The 21,757-nt window shown below is 32.0% G+C and overlaps 1 protein-coding gene across 1 annotated transcript in view; it reads right to left on the minus strand.

Moving 5' to 3' along the window:
* LOC140051844 (xylosyltransferase 1-like) overlaps positions 1–21,757 on the minus strand; it is a 33,607-nt gene that overhangs the window by 1,210 nt on the left and 10,640 nt on the right. Inside the window, exons 2-9 of the mRNA XM_072097170.1 lie at positions 8,220–8,640; positions 4,939–5,105; positions 4,449–4,651; positions 2,680–2,760; positions 2,099–2,315; positions 1,584–1,760; positions 854–1,090; positions 127–345 (exon numbers count right to left, since the gene is read on the minus strand). Of these exons, the coding sequence (XP_071953271.1) occupies positions 127–345; positions 854–1,090; positions 1,584–1,760; positions 2,099–2,315; positions 2,680–2,760; positions 4,449–4,651; positions 4,939–5,105; positions 8,220–8,640 (1,722 nt within the window). The remainder of the gene's footprint in view (positions 1–126; positions 346–853; positions 1,091–1,583; positions 1,761–2,098; positions 2,316–2,679; positions 2,761–4,448; positions 4,652–4,938; positions 5,106–8,219; positions 8,641–21,757) is intronic.

Here is a 21,757-nt window from a genome sequence, read left to right on the forward strand (position 1 = left end):
GTTAGATATTGGTGTCTAGTGTGTCATTAATAAATGTGCATTCAAAAACATTTGTCATTATTATGTAAGTGCACTAAAACATTGACAGAACATGGATCTAATTTTAAAACAAGTTGGAGAACTTACTTGCATTGATAAGAGACGTCCTGCAGGGCCTATTGGATTCACTATCTTCTGCCACTGTTGTGGAGTAAACAATCCCTCTATAGTTTCTTTCTCCCCAGATTCAAGTCTTGTTTCCAAGGTAATTATAATGCCCTTGAATTCTTCAGACATTTTGACAATGCTGACCTCTGTAGGAGTTGCGCTGAACTTAAAATGACAACCGCTAGTGTGGACATTAGCCTGCAAGGAGGAGAAGTAGAAATAGTAACATTTATGAAGTCCCGGTTCACAACGATCCTATAAAGTATATATTGTTTGTCAACCAAATGCTACTGAAACAGGACATAGGAATGTTAATAAGTAAAATCAATATTTTATTATTATATTTTTATTTATATTTTTACTAATTCAACCAAAAGCTAATTAAATAGGACATAGGAACTAGTTACACATGTTAATTCATTGTGCGAATGCAATTGCCTTCTCACTCATTCTTTGACACAGTTTTGGCAAGAAACTTAGTTCCAGGCGAGGACCAACAACACAACATGTATAGGAGCTAGGTAATACATTAGGTGTAAAGAACAGAAGAAAAAGGTCAGAGTAAAATACATTTTACAATGTTACAATTTCACTTTATTGTGTTGTGCTTGAAATGAAATATAATAACAAATATCAATATCACTTTACAATTTCTAATTTAATTTATAATTTCTCTTACAAATATTTCAGACAATTGAATACAAACCCTGGCAACCCATTGTATATGGACAGCAGCCATTCGGACAAAGGCTTGATAAAATGTCATCGCAGTGTCCGTCACCTTCGTCACGGTATCTTCGATATGATATATATTTTGCCAGTATGTACGTAGACCGTTAGTCCCTCGTGGATACTCCTGATACATCCAATCCTCTACACGATTAACGATTTCCTGATTGATCACTGGTTCAAACTTTCTGGCAAAAAATGTTGGTCTGCTTGTCTGCAAAGTAAACATATAAAAATACTATATATATATTTACGTCGTCTGCTAATATTTACGTCGTCTAATAGTATACTATAAATGAATTAGGCACTGAGAAACTGGGTATGCTGTATAATATTTAGGTTTCATATTGAACATACAAATAATAGAGTGTTTGTGATGTCACCAATATCAATTTACTGACTACAATTAGACCTGGGGTCTAAATTGACGACAACTTGAAACATGACAATATCATACTTTTACGTAACAAATCAAGTACAGTGGTATACGTAAGCTTGGTTCCCACTAGGACGTAACACACGTACATAAACGCAACGTAAGCCAATGACAAGTTCGAATAATCCATAGCTTGTGATTGGTCAACTCACTTACGTTGTGTTAGGTCCTTGTGTCTCTAGTGGGAACCAAGCATTAGCAAATGCTTCACAATTTTTTAAGTATGGAAATCTATATGGATGGCAAATTAAGAATGAAACAATTGTCATACCTTGAGCCTGTTAAAATCCTCTGGCTTGAAGTCATTAGGGGAGCATCCACACCAGTCAACGATGTGTTTATGTTGACACTGACAACCTAGTTTACGTTTCCAGTTTGTCACACGCAAGTTGTTATCCACGAACGTTTCACACAGTTCCGAGTTTTCAAGAACGGTGTGAAAAAACGACTACAAAGAAAACATAACTCAAATAAATAATAACTTGTATACCATTTCCCCTCATTTTTTATTCTGGAGCATAAATTAGTCAATGCAGACCACTAGTGCCATATTTAATTTCACTTGTAAATGAATAATTTGTAATTTTGCCTTTTAATGTAGTTTTCCTGTTTCTTCATATATGTATTTTGATATTCAATTTGTTTTTTATGACCTATAGCAACAATTTTAACCAATTTTATTGATATTTTGTAAATTGAAACCCAATTCAGCATTTTTCCTTCCATGTGTTAATCTTTTTGCTTTATGAATGAATACCAATGAATAATAATAACTAATGAAATTACCTCAGCTGGTAAAAGCGTATATTTGTAAAGATGTTTTAAACCATTAAGAAGTTCGTTGTCAGCCGTAATCAGGTATTTGCAGTAGTCCCGGTTCACAACGATCCAATCAGATCCACCGTCTACCACGATACCTTTAGGTAGCTCCCGTTCTCCTAGCCTCCACATGTGTGTATCGCACTCGTAGAAAGTTCGGTCCAAACCTTGCTTTTTTGTGAACCTGATAAAACACAAAATGGAATTTTTAAATGTTAATTACACAACTACTACTATACATCCAACTCACAGGCCAAACTTTCTTTCACAGTATTTCCGCAGCCATAACAACATTTTTTAACCAATCAGATAATTAATAAAGTGTGCAGGATCAGACATTACCGAACAACCAAATGCCCAATCACAACACTTGTTTTTTAGTTCAAAGGTTAAAAATTAACGAACATATCAGATAATTATCTGATTTGAATGAGATAATTATTGAGCGGAATCGGTTAAACTCCGTTTCCACAGGAATTTTATTGGTTAATTTTCTGCTGTGGAAACACAGCCTTCATACTGCCCATCTCCCTTGCTCATGTGCTTACCTGATTTCATCTCTACCATGGGATTTCAAAAAGTTATACTGTCTGTACTTAGTTAAGAATGCTACAACTTTCTCATTCGGTCTGAAAAAAAATAAAAACATGTTATCAATTTTCTTCCTTCCAGCAGCCATCTTACAGGACAACAAAATAAAATAATAAAATCTGGTGCAGAGTTAGGAACAAGGGATTCATGAAACAAGAGATTCATGAAACAAGGGATTCATGAAAATAGCGTCACAAAATAAAACACCTTTTTTTTACACAAAGTAATGCTCTGGCTACACTATTAAATTTTATGTAACAAAAAAGTGTGATGTGCCCAAATATGGTAGTGATGTGACATCATCATGTCCATATATGGGCACTCACTTGTTTGTGTCACAAAGTGTGATACTGTAGTGTAGATAAGGCTTTAAGCACATCATGTACTGCCAATTGCTTTCTGTCACACAGCAATCAGAAATTTATAGAATGATACAAAATTAATGAAATATAATCTAGAGTGGATGACAACCCATCAACATTTTATAGATGTTAGTATAGATGATTAATAATGAATTAGCATAGTATGAATCATGCATACATCATTACAATACTTTTGATATTTTGCCAATTATATAGAATTCAGTCTGTGCAAAACCACCACAATTAAATAAAGGTCTTTAATCAACTTCAATACTTCATAGAAGTTTCTTAGCCACCTTTGATACATAATTCAACAATAATTTGTTATGTATTCATTCACCAAAATGTTGTGCACAAGCAATGTGCAATAAACAAAAAATAAATTCATGATAATGTTTTGTATTACTGTACAGTAAAATATTATTTGATGTGCCCAAATATGGTAATGATATGCCCAACTATGGTAGTGATATGAAATCATCATGTCCATATATGGGCACATCACATGTTTCTGTCTACACTATCAACTTTATATGATAGTGTAGACAGAGCTTTACATAAATGTCTTTACTGACCTATTCTGTTATTTAGTATTATAAACTGTAATGAGAAACAACAACATAAATATTCTGAATTTGAAATTGTTGAAACATTCTGACTGACGACAGTTTAATTCTGATTAACAACATCACTTACTTTTGCTATTTTTACTTCAGACGATTTTGATCGAGTTTACAATAAAGTAATTTATCGGGGATCTTATTAAACTGTGATGCTCATAAGACTTAATCAAACACTGACAGATGACACCCAAGAATTACGTTAAATTGTGACGATGTGTTAATGAACACGGCAACATAAGTGAGAAATAATAAGCTAATATTAGTTTACAAATGAGAGTGAATATTACATTTTTTTTTATGTACGGACATATTTTTTATTCACCGTTTTTGACAAGTTGAAGTTAAATTTTGCAAGGCAATCACAATAGGTAAATTGAAATTACTTGACTTGACTAAATGCTCTTCTAGGGAAGAGAAGAAGAGGAAGACCAAGATGCAAATGGGAAAAGACTACAACAGATGTGTTTGGCTCTATGGAGCAAGCAAGTAGGATGACAGAAGACAGAAGATGGTTTCAGAATACTGTTAAGAGAAGCAAAAGTTATTTAAAATCTTTTACGCAAAATGAATAGAGTTGTTAAAGGATTTGAACCCAGGACCACTCATCTCCAATTTTATTTCCTTTTTTTGTAACCACACACATTACTCATAGTAGTAATAAACTACTTATTAAATCTTGAATTTGCTTTATAACATTTACAAGCCCTTGTCTCAAGATGCCTTTGTAATTACAATACTCACTTGATTGGAAAGTCTGATTCACTAAGATTAATGAAGAAATCCCATTGCCATTCAGGCATGTTAAGCAAATCATCCATACACTTGAGAAGCACCTGGAGTAGACTTGCTCCACCCCATATCGTTGCCATCCGCCATGGCGTCAATCGAACATTATCAATTGTTTTTGCTAATTTACTGAGTTCACGATGGAGGTAATCTGACCTCTGCAAAAAAAGAGAAGTTAAAGATAATTATAATTGATGACAATATAGGTTATTGTGACACAAAACAAAATAATTACACAAACCAGAAATAGTGTTGGTACTGTAGCCCTAGAGAGGGGTGTTCAATGAATTTTCTACTTTTCGAGTATATCTCGCTCTTCGAGGAGAATATGGGATTTGTTGGTTTATCAAGGTAAGCTGTGCCTGAAATTGACTTGAAAATTGAAAATTAGAATGTCATATGCTGAATACAATCACTATTGAAAGATGTAAAAAGATATACTCACCACGTCTACATGGATATAAAAATAATGTCGTGGGTCATTAAGCACCTTTATCAAGCGGCGAACCTGTCGAAGAGCGCGCCCATGGACCACTAGTACGTACACAATACGCACCGGTGATTCAGTGTTGATGGTATATGTATCTTCATCTACTTGAGTTGTAGCTTTTCCTATAGAAATACAAAGCTGATCATTAGGGACCCTCAAATACAAAGCTGATCATTAGGGACTCTCAAATACAAAGCTGATCATTAGGGACCCTCAAATACAAAGCTGATCATTAGGGACCCTCAAAACCTATAGATACAAATTCACATTACTAAGGCTTTATAGCAGATATTTTACACTATGCTCTTGCACCCAAAGTTTTGATGCTAACACTATATATACATTCAGTATGCATAGGCCGATCAAAACAACTATATTAAACCCGCACTGGTTTGAAGTACCGATTATTTTTATGATGATTGATGCATTTTGACTATTGCAGTTTAACGAGCAAGAGTCAATTAAGCAAGGATTATACAGATTAATATGCTATGAATAATAAGCAATACTAAAAAGCATAGAAAAAACCAATGCAATACATACATTAAATATTGTTGAGTTAAGAGACTTTTTGTGATGTAACCAGACCCAATTTGATGTAGAAATATGAATTATGATAATTGCCTGAGACCTAGTTAGACTTACAACACAGTACACATCTTTAACATATCCATAAATAATGTATAAACTTCTACATTTCTCTTTTAAATGTTCAAACGAATTAATAATACTATCAACCAGTTGTCTACATTCATACTACAGGAGGTAGCATCCAGGCCTATTACATATTATCTACAGGAGGTAGCATCCAGGCCTATTACATATTATCTACAGGAGGTAGCATCCAGGCCTATTACATATTATCTACAGGAGGTAGCATCCAGGCCTAGTACATATTATCTACAGGAGGTAGCATCCAGGCCTATTACATATTATCTACAGGAGGTAGCATCCAGGCCTATTACATATTATCTACAGGAGGTAGCATCCAGGCCTATTACATATTATCTACAGGAGGTAGCATCCAGGCCTATTACATATTATCTACAGGAGGTAGCATCCAGGCCTATTACATATTATCTACAGGAGGTAGCATCCAGGCCTATTACATATTATCTACAGGAGGTAGCATCCAGGCCTAGTACATATTATCTACAGGAGGTAGCATCCAGGCCTATTACATATTATCTACAGGAGGTAGCATCCAGGCCTATTACATATTATCTACAGGAGGTAGCATCCAGGCCTATTACATATTATCTACAGGAGGTAGCATCCAGGCCTATTACATATTATCTACAGGAGGTAGCATCCAGGCCTAGTACATATTATCTACAGGAGGTAGCATCCAGGCCTATTACATATTATCTACAGGAGGTAGCATCCAGGCCTATTACATATTATCTACAGGAGGTAGCATCCAGGCCTATTACATATTATTGGAACATAGATTCAAAACCTATTTTTCCTATTTCCGTATGCTCTGTCTACACTACCAAACTTTATGTGACAAAAAAAATGTGATGTGAGGATATGGACACGATGATGTCATATCACTACCATATTTGGGCATATCACACAAAATTGTTTGATAGTGTAGACAGAGCTTTACAACAATCTTAAAATAATATTTAGTAATAAAATTAATTAATTAATATTAAGAAATTTTACAGTTCAAAAAACATCCAAATTAATTGGTAGTGCTATAGAATACCTAGAATCATATAGATATTATCAGTGACTTGAATCGTGGATGATGTATTGTACCGTTGGGAGTATTTACAATGAAAGTGTATTCTAATGAGAATTCAAATGCAAGGTTACAAAAATATTAATAATAATCCTTTGATGGTGCTTCTTCAATTTATGCAAACAATAATTAAGTTACAGCAAACCTATCTCTTTAGCATTTACAATGATGCATTAATCAATACATAAATTACGTTTGCATGCCTCCGGTAATTTTATACTTTTTAACCTGTACATTATTCCATAAATTAATGTTTAACGATATTAAGAGACGAGTATTTTGCCTTTAAAGTGCATACTGTAATGCACAAATTAATATACTTTCGTTTGTGTGTGCAATGAAGCATGTTGTAATGTCCAATATTTAGTGATTAGATTAGAATGATGGTTGGTTGCTTGGATAGATTATTAGTATTATTTTAACTAGTTAGAAGACTGATAATGATGATAACTGATGATGATGGTAATTGATGATGATAACTGATAATGATAACTGATGATGATAACTGATCATGATGGTAACTGATGATGATGATAACTGATGATGATGGTAACTGATGATGGTGGTAACTGATGATGGTGGTAACTGATGATGATGGTAACTGATGATGATGGTAACTGATGATGATGGTAACTGATGATGATAACTGATGATGATGGTAACTGATGATGATGGTGATGATAACTGATTATGATGGTGATGATAACTGATTATGATGATGATGATGATGACATGATTGATTGATTTCAACACAGATTGTACATACAAAAAAAAATGTAAACAATTAAAAATCAGTACAACAGATTGTCAAGTTAAAAGGATATCCCAACAAGTAAAAAACTTCCATTGGGGTCCAGAAACACAGAGAAACAAATGATGAATATGATTTACGGTAGTAACATTTTTTTGTATGGAGAGCCAACAGACTGAATTAAAAGTAACTGCTGTGCAAGTGATAATTTACAGATGTCATAACATTAAAAATAATTGTTTGCTTAGATTAATGAATGTAAACTCTCTAACGAAAATTACTAAAATTTAAAATATGTCAAAATGTTATACAGTAATTAAGTTATCATTCAAACTAATATTTTATATATATAATTCTAGAACACTTTTTTAATAAACAGTTCACGTATGCTGGGTCAACGAACAGAATTAAAAGTTATTAACTGACTGTGTGCGTAATATTTTACAGATGTCATAACATAGAAAAATGTTATCAAAAATACCTTCTTAAGTTTTATTGTTATTAATAATAATTTTCACTTCTTGTCATTTCCATACAGTACTCGGTATAAAACAACTGATTCAAGGGATTTCTTGGAAAAATGTTTGTTAAATTTTGTACATAAATTTTCCATTGTACAGTATACAAACATTGCATTTTAAATTGTACAGAAACATTCTATGAGTAGTAGTACAATCTTATTAATCTTAAACATTCTATGAGTAGTAGTACAATCTTATTAATCTTAGTCCTTACCTTTAAGAGGGCAATATCGCGGTAGTTTGGTGGGATACAGTGTGTTATCCTGAACCTGGCAGACTACATCAGCAATCCTCTGTTTACAGTCCTCCGTTTGTGCTCGGCTCAAAGCCGAAATTGCATCTTTGTTTTGAATGTCACATTTTGGAAGGTATTTTTTAGTCCTTGTTTCGTTCAAATAAAATTCATTACTATCTTTATTTGCTGCAATATATTTTGTTTCTAATTGTTTATGTTTAAATTTGTCTTCAATATGTTTTCCACTTTTCTCCTCTACAGAGTTTGTAATATTTTTTATAATTAATTTACTGTTATTTACAGGTAAATGTGCTGCAAAGTTGACGACCTGTTCATTTATTACTGATTGGATGTTAGCAGAATTGATGTCCCCTCCGTGTTTCTTTTTTCTAAGTTCATCCTGAAATAAGAGAAGATTAATAGGTTAACATTCAATTTCATATCAACATCCAAATATGGATGAAACATGAGCAAAATCAATGTCAAAGTTACATTACTGCAGTAATATGTTTTGTTGATACTTTAAAAACTGTTTATGCAATTATTTAGCAAGCTTTTTCTGGATAACAAACTGTTTATTGCAGTGACTATTTCACAAACTTATTCATTGTTCAAATAAATTAAAACAAATTTATTTTTTTTATTTATTCGGTATATAAAAATATATTACAAAATGACAGTCAAGGACTGAAATGAATTGTATTACAAATATAAAAATTAGTTAAAATTGTTATAAAAATAGAAACATCTAATTTAACATTTAATTAGGTTATATGCATTAATGCATAACCTCTTGATTCTGTCAGAATCTTTATTTATTTATTTATTTTTTCTTTCCTTAGCACTATTTGTCCGTCAATTATCTTGATATCAGTTTCATATAACTAAGTCAATTTTTCAGAGTATATTCCTTATGGCCAGGAATCGATGTGGTTATGTTTTCACGGTGCGCAATCAAACATTACGCGGTCTACACGCGATTTAACGAAATCACGTTTGTAATCATATCTTCACAAGCATGAATCACTTTTAAACAAAATTTGGTACTCATAAATTTCAGGTCATATTTCATCATATGGCAATACAATTACGTGCGTAGCGCATATAACGCATGCGTACGCGCGCTTAAAATGTTCAAAATTGTCAGAATTTATTTTCGATGAAATTAAGAGTACGTTTCAGGCAATTTTAAGCGTTTAAAAAATTGCCATAAGTGTGCAGATTTTTGCACGCGCACTGCGCGTCAAACATTATTGCGCACTGTTTTATTCCGATTACTGTTGTATAACCTTTCTTTAACAATATCATCATATTGTATTAACTTTTCAACGCGAAACAGCGTTATACGAGCACGTCAAAAGTGACAGGCTACGCACGTGTAAGTTAACAAAATGGTGAAAATATTCTAAATTTTTAAATTAATATATATCGTTAGAATGCTCGGGAACACCGATTTTTTATTTCATTTTCTTGAAGTGTATGTATCATATGTATGATTTATTATGAAATTAAGAGAACAAAAGTTGATTAAGTCATCATTAATTGCATATTAAATTTACAAAAATTAATTTTGACAATCAAACAAATTATAACATTTTCTTAGGCCGAAATATCAAACTTAACATTAACTTTCTTCCTTAATAAGTTCATATATTAAAGTTAAAAGTATATAGTTTGACAGTGCATTATTTTTAAAAATCTTTAAAGATGTCATCATAGTAAAACATTATAATTCATTGCGGTATGTAATAATCTATCTGCACCAAAATGGTTACTGCATAGTAAATACACGGAGGAATATTTCCATAATTTTTAGTCAGTTGTGTATGGCTCGGTGGTCTTTGCTCGTGTCTATAGCATTCAAGGTACCGAGTTCGAGTCTCACCTTGGGAAACGAAACGAAATAAGATTTTTTTTTTTATTATCCGTATTGTTTGCTCAATTGTATTTCTTAGTGTATAGATTATATAGATGATTTATAATGAAATTTATTTAAAAACACAAATGTGGTTTATGACATTATATACGCAGAAGGATCTTTGATCGGATTATGATACCGGCTATTGTATTTGCGTTAGCAAGATCCTATCATATATTATAAATAACTAAAGATTCTGAGAAAATCAATCAAAATATCTTAAATCAATCAATTATCTTTATTTAAATCAATGCATATAACCTATAATTTGTCATAGTGACGAATTAAATCTAGTTAAAATTACATATTGTACCATGAAATTAGAAAACATACATGAATAAAAAACCTCAAAACATTCACTTATTACATCTAAAAAATGCCTTATTTTCAATCTTACTATTTTTAATGACAAAACAATATAATAGCACAAAAAAACAGATATAGTACTGTATCCAGATGCAAGACTGGCACACTAATCAGCAGTTCCAGTCTTCACTTAGTGCTCGGCTCAAAGCCAAAACTTTATTTTGAATGTCACAATTTCTCCCATCTATGTTACTGTAGATGCGAGGAAAAGGAAGCTCTTTGACTAGACTCGACTGTACATTTATAAATACCGTAGTTCAAACTTCAAACATTTTGAAAAACGCCATGTTGTTGAAATCAACCCTTAATGATATTACAGAACAACAAAACCATTACTAGCTGTCAGATACGAACTTAATCTTTTAACATATTTGTGCGAAAAGGCATTCAATAAACTCTATTTTTAGAACCACCTGTAAAGGTAACATTGTAATACAGATCAAATGTGAAAAGCGTTTCAGATAGCCATATTTCAAGAAGATAAATTTACACTAGTGTTGAATGTTGTTGCCAACAATATTGTCATTAAATTCAAATTTTATTTGATTAACTATTTTATGTTATATTGTGCTAAGGTAGATGGGGTTGTGACCCTGCTTAGTTATATTGTGCTAAGGTAGATGGGGTTGTGACCCTGCTTAGTTATATTGTGCTAAGGTAGATGGGGTTGTGACCCTGCTTAGTTATATTGTGCTAAGGTAGATGGGGTTGTGTGACCCTGCTTAGTTATATTGTGCTAAGGTAGATGGGGTTGTGTACCCTGCTTAGTTATATTGTGCTAAGGTAGATGGGGTTGTGACCCTGCTTAGTTATATTGTGCTAAGGTAGATGGGGTTGTGACCCTGCTTAGTTATATTGTGCTAAGGTAGATGGGGTTGTGACCCTGCTTAGTTATATTGTGCTAAGGTAGATGGGGTTGTGACCCTGCTTAGTTATATTGTGCTAAGGTAGATGGGGTTGTGTACCCTGCTTAGTTATATTATGCTAAGGTAGATGGGGTTGTGACCCTGCTTAGTTATATTGTGCTAAGGTAGATGGGGTTGTGACCCTGCTTAGTTATATTGTGCTAAGATAGATGGGGTTGTGACCCTGCTTAGTTATATTGTGCTAAGGTAGATGGGGTTGTGACCCTGCTTAGTTATATTGTGCTAAGGTAGATGGGGTTGTGACCCTGCTTAGTTATATTGTGCTAAGGTAGATGGGGTTGTGAACCTGCTTAGTTATATTGTGCTAAGGTAGATGGGGTTGTGACCCTGCTTAGTTATATTGTGCTAAGGTAGATGGGGTTGTGACCCTGCTTAGTTATTTTTTATTAACAGTTCTTACAATACATACAATCTGCACTATCAAACTAGTTTGACAAAAAAGTGTGATATGCCCAAATACAGTATGGTGGTGATATGGCCAAATATGGTAGTGATATGATATATCACGTGGGCACATCACATTTTTTGTCACATAAATTAAAAGTTTGATATTGTAGACAGAGCTTTATACAGTCAGAGACTGGAATACCCTTCCATACTCCACAACTGGCACTAGATACAGCTCCACATTTTACTTTATTAGCATAATACTAAAAATAGTCTTAACATATTGTGTTTGGTTATAAGGTAGATGAGTTTATACCTTCTTCTTCCCTCCCACTCTAGATCCTTGACAACAAAACACCTTAACTAAAAAGCAAATGAATTTCTTACAAGACTTTTAAACTGACAAGACTACAATTACTTGCGAAACATTAAACGTAGTTTCAATTACCAAAATCCTGCAAGCGATGTTTCATCACTAACTGTAAATGAGTTGCCAGCGGCAACCATCAACAAATGATAGATTAAATACAATTTATGAATATTAGCCAAACTTTAAGCTATTATATTTCATGTTTATGTTTTTTGAATTTCAATTGAAATTGTTTCTTTTTAACCTTTTACACTGTCCTCCCTAACCCCCCCCCCCCCTCTATCAATAGGGTAAAGTACTGTAGAGGGTGATTTAAACATTTAGAAAACAAGGGGAAATATAGTCAATTGTTCAGAGTTTTATGCGTTGCGTTCTCAAACTGGATACGAAAGTTTGACTCTACAAATTTAGTGCACCGCTTGCTTTAACATAATATTGTATAGAGTAGGTTAGAGTAGAGTAGGTTAATCATGAGGCGTCATTAATGCTGTACAATCGCACCACAGGGACAACCATCTGTTAACCCTTGATCTCTAAACCCCTCTTGCTTATGTTTTTTATTAATAGTTCTAATAAACTTCCTCTATTTAAGGATTCAATGCCATGCAAATCAATTCAATTTATTATTATTATTAAACATTTAATTCATCAAATGCCATACAAATAGTACAAAGCATAAATTAGGACCAACCTAGAAGTAAACTTGTCTCAGTTGACCCTTTAACATGGTTACACAAAATAATAAGAACAAGTGAGAATATGAAGCATCAGTAATAATATATAATAGAAATGAAATGTTCAATATCTTTCTTAAATTGAACAAAATGTTTGATTTCTTTTATACAGTACTAATAGGAAGCTTGTTCCATTGGGTGTGGCTTGGGTGTGGCCCGGCGGTTTACAAACAAACAAGTTTTTGTACAAGTATAGAAAATGGAATAATCATATGATGATCTAAATGACAGAAATAAAAAAAGGCTTTTCAATCGTTTGAAAAACAAATCTGTTTATGACGATTTATATTTCCTATGTTATGAATATCTAACACATTTTTTGCCATTAAACTGTCATTCTAATTCCTCTTTAAAAAAAATTAGTACATTTTCAAAGCTATAACAAAGAATGCTTGAATTTGTTAAAGTTACACTTAAAACCGGAACACGCTGCAAATGTATTTCTTTCCTACTTAAAATATGATCATATTTCATTTTGTCCAAAACTTGTCGAAAGGATTACATTAATGGACGGTTCCATTATTGTTGAAGGGTAGTCGCATTGAAAGATAACATCAGCAGAAAAAAATTACAAAATGTTTAAAAGGATTATTTAAAACACTAAATTCAAAAAGTATTTATTTGGTAGAATAATTCAAATTTGAGTGCAGTTTGTACAGTAATTGTATCTATTACGTATGTATTGTTACCTTACAGTATTTATTTGGTACAGTAGAATAATTCGAACTGTAGTCCAGTTTCTATGTCCATAATTGTGCTAACTATATTTGTTGCAGTAAAGTAACACAGTAACCAAATTTAATTGTTGTGTAGATTGAATAAGAACAAGAATATTAATCCAATAACAAATAATAATCCAATAAAAAAGTCAATAATAATGAAATTACAAAACTAATAACAATAAAAGGACTATAGTGTTCTTAACATGCAGAACTTAATGAAAGTAAAGTATACTGTGTAGAATTATAACTCCGCTGTTTCCATAGTGTACTTAATGAAAGTAAAGTATACTGTGTAGAATTATAACTCCGCTGTTTCCATAGTGTACTTAATGAAAGTAAAGTATACTGTGTAGAATTATAACTCCGCTGTTTCCATAGTGTACTTAATGAAAGTAAAGTATACTGTGTAGAATTATAACTCCGCTGTTTCCATAGTGTACTTAATGAAAGTAAAGTATACTGTGTAGAATTATAACTCCGCTGTTTCCATAGTGTACTTAATGAAAGTAAAGTATACTGTGTAGAATTATAACTCCGCTGTTTCCATAGTGTACTTAATGAAAGTAAAGTATACTGTGTAGAATTATAACTCCGCTGTTTCCATAGTGTACTTAATGAAAGTAAAGTATACTGTGTAGAATTATAACTCCGCTGTTTCCATAGTGTACTTTTTATTCAAAATAGAAATGGAGATATTAATGCAAATTAAACAGTAAATGAAATTAATTTCTTCTTTGTTGACTTTTATTCAAATTTATGTAACTAAATAATTTCTTCTTTACTGTTGCCATGACGGAGCATCATGACAATAGTTTATCAAGTTAGTATTCATAATGATAATTATCGCCATAGAAACAGATTGCAATAAACAAACCATTTATTTTAATAGCTTCCACAAATAAATAGATGTTTTGTTGTAAAAACTAAGAATTAGTTTGTTTTTTGGTTGTAAATCGATTAAAAAAAGGAAAGAGAATATACAAAGTAAAAATGATTTAAACTATTTGAAACTAAAAATACCACCAAATGGCATATGAAATTAATTTAGCTGAAAACTTTCAAATTACAGAAATGAGACATTCTCAACTGACTTCCGTAGCAAGTTACATAAATTCTCTTGAATTTAATGTACCATACTAAGTTTTTCAATTTGAATAGTTTGGAGAAAATTACTGTTGGATTTACTTTATGTATATCTTGATTATTTTTTTCCATTTCTTGTCTTTTTGTAAAAGTGTATGCCCAAATAAATAAATAAACTATTGCATAGATACTGTAGGAAAACAAGTAGGGGATCACCTACAAAACAGCCTTAACTATCTGATGATAGTCTGATAATACAAGACTAGACAGACTGCTTTGAACGTGATCCCTTGTTTTGTAAATGTGCTAAAATATTGTTTCAATTATTGTATGATTTCAACTGTCTCATACTAACATTAACTTTCAGATTGTATTATTGTATGATTTCAATTCAACTGTCTCATAATAACATTAACTTTCAGATTGTATTATTGTATGATTTCAATTCAACTGTCTCATAATAACATTAACTTGCAGATTGTATAGAATTTAATAAACTTTGTTTATGGTGCATTAGCACTTGAGTTTTAACTTATTTCCTGTCATGCTGATACAATATAATTTAATTTTATATTTGACAAAATAACAAAACGATAATAAACATTTAACACACATTTCACATTTTAACTTTAATAAAGGAAAACAAAAAATGTTTAATATTATTATATTATTAAACTACTCTATGTACTGTATCTTTGTTTCTCTTTTAATGGGTCCTGGTGAGACTAGTAATCGCCCCTAGATGCCCCTTTTTCTTCTTAATTTAATAATAATAATAATTCTTAATAATTCTTTCATGAAAATACCTCATGTTTTTGCTTTGTCCTGTATCATTGCGCCATTAAATGTTATAAATAAATTAAAGTACAGTGGAATTCAACATTAAAGTACAGTGGAATTCAACATTAAAGTACAGTGGAATTCAACATTAAAGTACAGTGGAATTCAACATTAAAGTACAGTGGAATTCAACATTAAAGTACAGTGGAATTCAACATTAAAGTACAGTGGAATTCAACATTAAAGTACAGTGGAATTCAACATTAAAGTACAGTGGAATTCAACATTAAAGTACAGTGGAATTCAACATTAAAGTACAGTGGAATTCAACATTAAAGTACAGTGGAATTCAACATTAAAGTACAGTGGAATTCAACATTAAAGTACAGTGGAATTCAACATTAAAGTACAGTGGAATTCAATATTTCTTTCAGAATGTTGTATCCACCTGGCTTTATGTCATCAAAATAGTGTGAAAACAATTTGAATAATTTAAATTGAAACACTAATTTTTTTGGAAATAGTGGTGGATTCAGTATTGTCCATATGAAAATGAACTACAGTATACCATTTGTGGAGAGGGGTGATGATGAAAATTTCTACTTTTCAGGTTATATCTTGCTCTTCTAGGAAAAGGGGCTATTGTCGGTTTATCCAGGTAAGTTAGGCACGAAATAGAATATTAAACTTAGATTTTTGGCTAAAATTTAAAACCTCTTCAAAACAACAGGGACATTTTAATATCATTAAAAACCAATCTATCCAAGAAAGTCTACAATTGTAATCGGAAATATTCTTCAAAATGAATTCTCAAAAGATAACATATTTAGGATTATTAATGCAGAACATTAAGCATGAACCATCTTAGGGAATGATACTTAGTGCTAAGATTAGTTTGATAAGAATCAACTTATGGCTTTTTGATGGCCTTCAGGAATATTATGCTAAACCTAAATCATCAGTCACAAGGGACTAGACGACTATGTTTTAATTGCAAAACCATACAGAAAATAAAACAAAAGACATTACTTTATATTAAAACATCACTATTTTCTATACCACAGTTTATTTTTAAATTTGTTATATACTTAAGTAATTGATTGGCATATCCAATGCTTTATAGACTTTTGATATTTTGTATTATTAGTAGGCCTATTATTACAGTGTGTACAATATTTATGTAACCAACAAAATATGCTAAAAATAAAGACGTAACTTAATAGCTGTATTAATCCACTTATTAACTCCACTAATTCTGGATCTACAGCAGGTACAATTTTATTGCAACTCAAGTTTTAAAGGCCAGGTGCAGGTCAAAAATTTCTATTGATCATACATTCCAATAATTATCGATCTATAGTTTGCCCTATGTTTCATCATTTTTGGAATTTTACAAGCTTGTTGAAAATAAGCACTTTCTTATCAGTGGGGGGATAGTTCAAATTACACAGTAAGATCTCTATTCTTTTGTACACAAATGTTGTATATAGAGGCATTTTTATAAAGCTATAAAAAATAAACGACGTGGTAAAAAATGCCTACATATAGGTAATATAACTTGTAATTTTACGTTTCTGGTATTTTTATTCAACTTCAAAGTTTTATTTTCATGCTAAGTAGCAAAAGTTATCCACTGTATATCCACCATCTTTTTTAAACCTTCTAGGGAGTCACCAGACATGTTATTACATTAGGCTAAACTACCTAACTACTAAAAAAAGTCTTCCTGGTTTTTATATAGCAGAATTTTGTCAAATTTTGTATTTGACCATTTTAAAGGAAATTAATGTTTTTTCGTCAAGATTTCTATTACAAATATCTGTTTTATGTACAATTAACCAGATATTATGTTTAAAATTCATGCCTGTACCTAAGCTTTAAGTATGGAAACCTTGGATTCACACTGTACAAAAACAGTACTTGTCTATGTTAGGGGCATTGGACACCTCTTCAGAACAGTATCATCAGCAGCATGCAATGCCCTCAAGTAGGCAACCACCACCCCTACAAATCTCGCAATTTCTTTTCAACAAGTTCCTTTAAAATGTAGTGTAAAGTAAATACCAACCAAAATAACTTTATGCAATCACAGTTAACATTGAATTTGTTTAATAAATGTAAAACAGAACACTTCCCTAGGGCTCGAAAAATAATTTACAACGTATAGGATAAACATTCTATAATTCAGAAAGTTGTTTTTTCAAGCAAAACTACATCAAAAACATTGAAAGCAATCCAAGATTACTCGCTTGTCTACTTAGAATATAATTTATTGTTTTTTATTAAACATTTTGAATTTAGTTTCTCATAAATTTGAAATAATTCCATCCGGAGATGTTGTATAATTTACAAATTTAAACTTTATATTTTCTACAACTTTTTATTATATTGATATAGCAGATACAGTACCCGCCCAGGAGTAGGTGCCCCATCACCACCACTGTACAGTAGTCACGCATGATTTTCAAATGTACAGTAGTTTCAAATCTTACCAAAGCAATATATTTTGATACCCGCATTCAAAACATCTTAAACATACTGCATAAAACAGTTTCAAGAACTACATTAAATAGATTTTTTTTTCCAATGTTAAACATTTTGGGATACCTCTATTCAGACACACCAAGGATTCATGTTCCCTTAAAATAAAAAAGTTTAGAAAAATTATTATAACACTATTCAAGAGACATCAATTTGAGTTGCGAAGGTGTCCTATAATAGGGGTCCTACTTATATAGTATACTGTATTGAATAAACATAGTCTGCCTATGTACAATAACTATCCTGTGAATAAACATAGTCTGCCTATGTACAATAACTATCCTGTGAATAAACATAGTCTGCCTATGTACAATAACTATCCTGTGAATAAACATAGTCTGCCTATGTACAATAACTATCCTGTGAATAAACATAGTCTGCCTATGTACAATAACTATCCTGTGAATAAACATAGTCTGCCTATGTACAATAACTATCCTGTGAATAAACATAGTCTGCCTATGTACAATAACTATCCTGTGAATAAACATAGTCTGCCTATGTACAATAACTATCCGTTTTCTCAGTTCAATGTGTTAATATCATAATTGATGAAATTTATTTATTTTTCAGCACACAATCTTCACACAATAGAGTGAGAGATATCTCTTTAATGAATGCCCTTAGACACTCTAATTAAAGTGAATTAATTACTATGCCTTTCCACAGCATCAAGATATTTGTTACTTGCACAGGATTTACAAATCTAATTACCGTACTGACGCGGGTATAAGCCCATACTCGGGTATAAGCCCACCCCCGACTTTTGACTAATTTTCATGAAAAATGAGGCACTCGGGTATAAGCCCACCCATTAATTCGAAGATCTACAGTGTGTATCGTAATACATTATTTTGTATTTGGCGACGTCCATACACCGAATACACCTACCTTTGATCATAACCAAGCTAGGCTAATATACGCTAGGCCATATGAGGCCTAGCGGTCCTGTTTTGTATACACTCCATTGCGGTCGAAGATCGCTTCACACACGACGCTACAAGTCGCCAAAACGGAAAACCACTATTTGGTATCGGCTGCCATAAACAAGCTTATTAAATTTCTTTGGTACATTTCTATTTAACGAACATTGTATACTTGCTTTTCTGCTTGATAAATTCTTGTTCAATTGATGTTTAAAATAAGATATTCTACGATAAATTACACGAACTATAAGCTAAATTTTCCGACACTCTACACCTCATGTATTTTATTTTTAGAGGCAACATCGTACACGTGAGGGCGCTCGCTCGCATGGTGGAATACACACAGTGTACATGTGCTGTTTTTGACGATCTGCATTTTTGGATCCTCGGGTATAAGCCCACCCCCCAAACTTGACGTGATTTCATGTTCAAGGGGGGTGGGCTTATACCCGCGTCAGTACGGTAATAGCAATACTGTAGAAGAAGAAATTATAAACCGTCGGTCATACTGAACATTAATTAAATAATTTTGAAACGATAAGGTGAGGAATTTTATGGATTTCCTCATTTTTATATTATTTTTTGCTTGTTTTATTTCTGTGCTCTATTCTGGGTTGAACAACTAGCATACTGTAGGTGTTTAGCACCTGTTTGGTCTTTTCTTGCGATTTATACTGTCTTCTTTGTTTTGTGTATGGCAGAAAATTGAATAAATAAATAAATACATTTTTATTGTTTATTAATATTGATTAAAAATCTGTTTTAAGCCGTGGGTAGCTTTTATATTTTTATATTTGTTGGAGAAGTATCAACAATTGAATTGAATGAGTGCATAATGATCTACTGTATAAAATATATACTGTTTTGATACAAATTAAAATATATACTGTTGATACAAAATACATGTTATAGTTTTAATACCTCGATATGAAGATAAAAATACCATCAGAAACATGGGAAAATCATAAATTACATCTTAACTGTGAAGTTAATTATCATCTAGCAGTACATTAATGAGCTTAAGTTTAGTATATACTCAAAAATATTATTACTCCATAGGATAATGGACTTAAGTTTAGTATATACTCAATAATATTATTACTCCGTAGTATAATGGACTTAAGTTTAGTATATACTCAATAATATTATTACTCCGTAGTATAATGGACTTAAGTTTACAGCCCACGAAATTCAGAAAAAAGAAGGTCGGCAAAAAATTGCCGACCTTAAATTCGCCAAGGTCGGCAGTCTCGGCAGTTCTAAAAATAGAAAATTCACCCCAAGGCCTAAACCTCTTGCTAACCTAAAAGGCCTAGCTAGGCCGGAGCCTAGCGGTGTCAGATGAAATCGGTCGCGCTTGAAATCGGTCGCGTTTGAAATCGGTCGCGATAAAATCAACTTCCGGTATTTTGTATGGCGCGCCGCTAGAGCTGTACCTTTGATGATATCGGTCGCGTTTGAAATCGGTCGCGTTTGAAATCGGTCGCGCTATTTTGTATGGATCGAGCGGGATGCATGCTAGAGCGGGATATACATTTTTCGTTTATATAGTTAATTGATATTTTTTAGGAACTAGATTATTTATGTGGATATTTTTTACTTGGTTAATAAATATTATTATCAATCATTAAATTAATTTTTTTTTTGTATTTCACAGGTCTTGGAGAAGGACTGTGTGTTTTCAAAATGGCCATTTCTAAACACGTATTAGGCATAATGTTATATTAGGCATATAATAATTTACCTAGGACCACAATGGAAATAAGTTTGCCGTCTCGGTACTTTTTTGTGTTTTTATCCTATTGATTTTATATCAGAATAAAGAAATAAAAATAAAATATCTCTATTTATATGTACTGTAATTAATATATTATATAGAGAATATACGTCTGTCGTGTCTTTTATTATGCAAACAATTACGTAAAAGAGAACAATTTATTTAAAAACAATAATTTTTACAATATAGTCCGTAAAGCCAGCGTATCCATTTTTAAACTTATGCATATATGTGGCAGATTATATCATCCATGTCGTTAACAACATACTATTCGATCACCTTATTTTATTTCTATCCGTTATGTAGGATAATATTAAGTATATAATGATTATTGTTGAGGCAAATCACGTGTATATTTTTATTTCTAATGTTTAAAATAGTTTTTAGTAAAATGATCATTATATGGGGATGGTTAAAAGGCGAGTTACTGAAATAAACCCCCGAATAAGCCATATCGACGGAGATGCGCCTTCTTTGATGGTGAAGCTGTTTCCTCTAACAATACGTTATTTTGCTGACGGGGTTTCCCCTTTTTAAAAAACACGCACTTGTTAGTGTGTCAACTCATGGACAAAACACGTATGATCGTTGTCCATGGCGAGATAAAGATGACGTCTATTACTAATAACCATACGTTTGAAACGTCTATAGGCCTCCAGCACGTGTTTTTGTGAAACGATTCAATCTCATAATCGACGCGATTATGAGATTATGTTCATTCATTCATTCATTCTTTAATTAGCCTTTAAAATCGAAATACATTTAAAACATATAGGTAACAAAATCAAGACACGTGGAAATCTAAGGAGGCAAGGATAAGCAAAAGCAATTAAAGTCGCTGTAGCTCACAGGCTTGCTATATATCCATAATAATTCCGAATAAAGTACTGTTTCTATAATTTGACAGTATGATTTATATATAATTTACGTAAATACGTCGGCGATACTATAGATTTTAATTTGAATATCTTTTATTTCTTCATTTAT

Source organism: Antedon mediterranea, chromosome 1 (genome assembly GCF_964355755.1).
Source record: "Antedon mediterranea chromosome 1, ecAntMedi1.1, whole genome shotgun sequence".
NCBI classification, from domain to species: Eukaryota; Metazoa; Echinodermata; class Crinoidea; order Comatulida; family Antedonidae; genus Antedon; species Antedon mediterranea.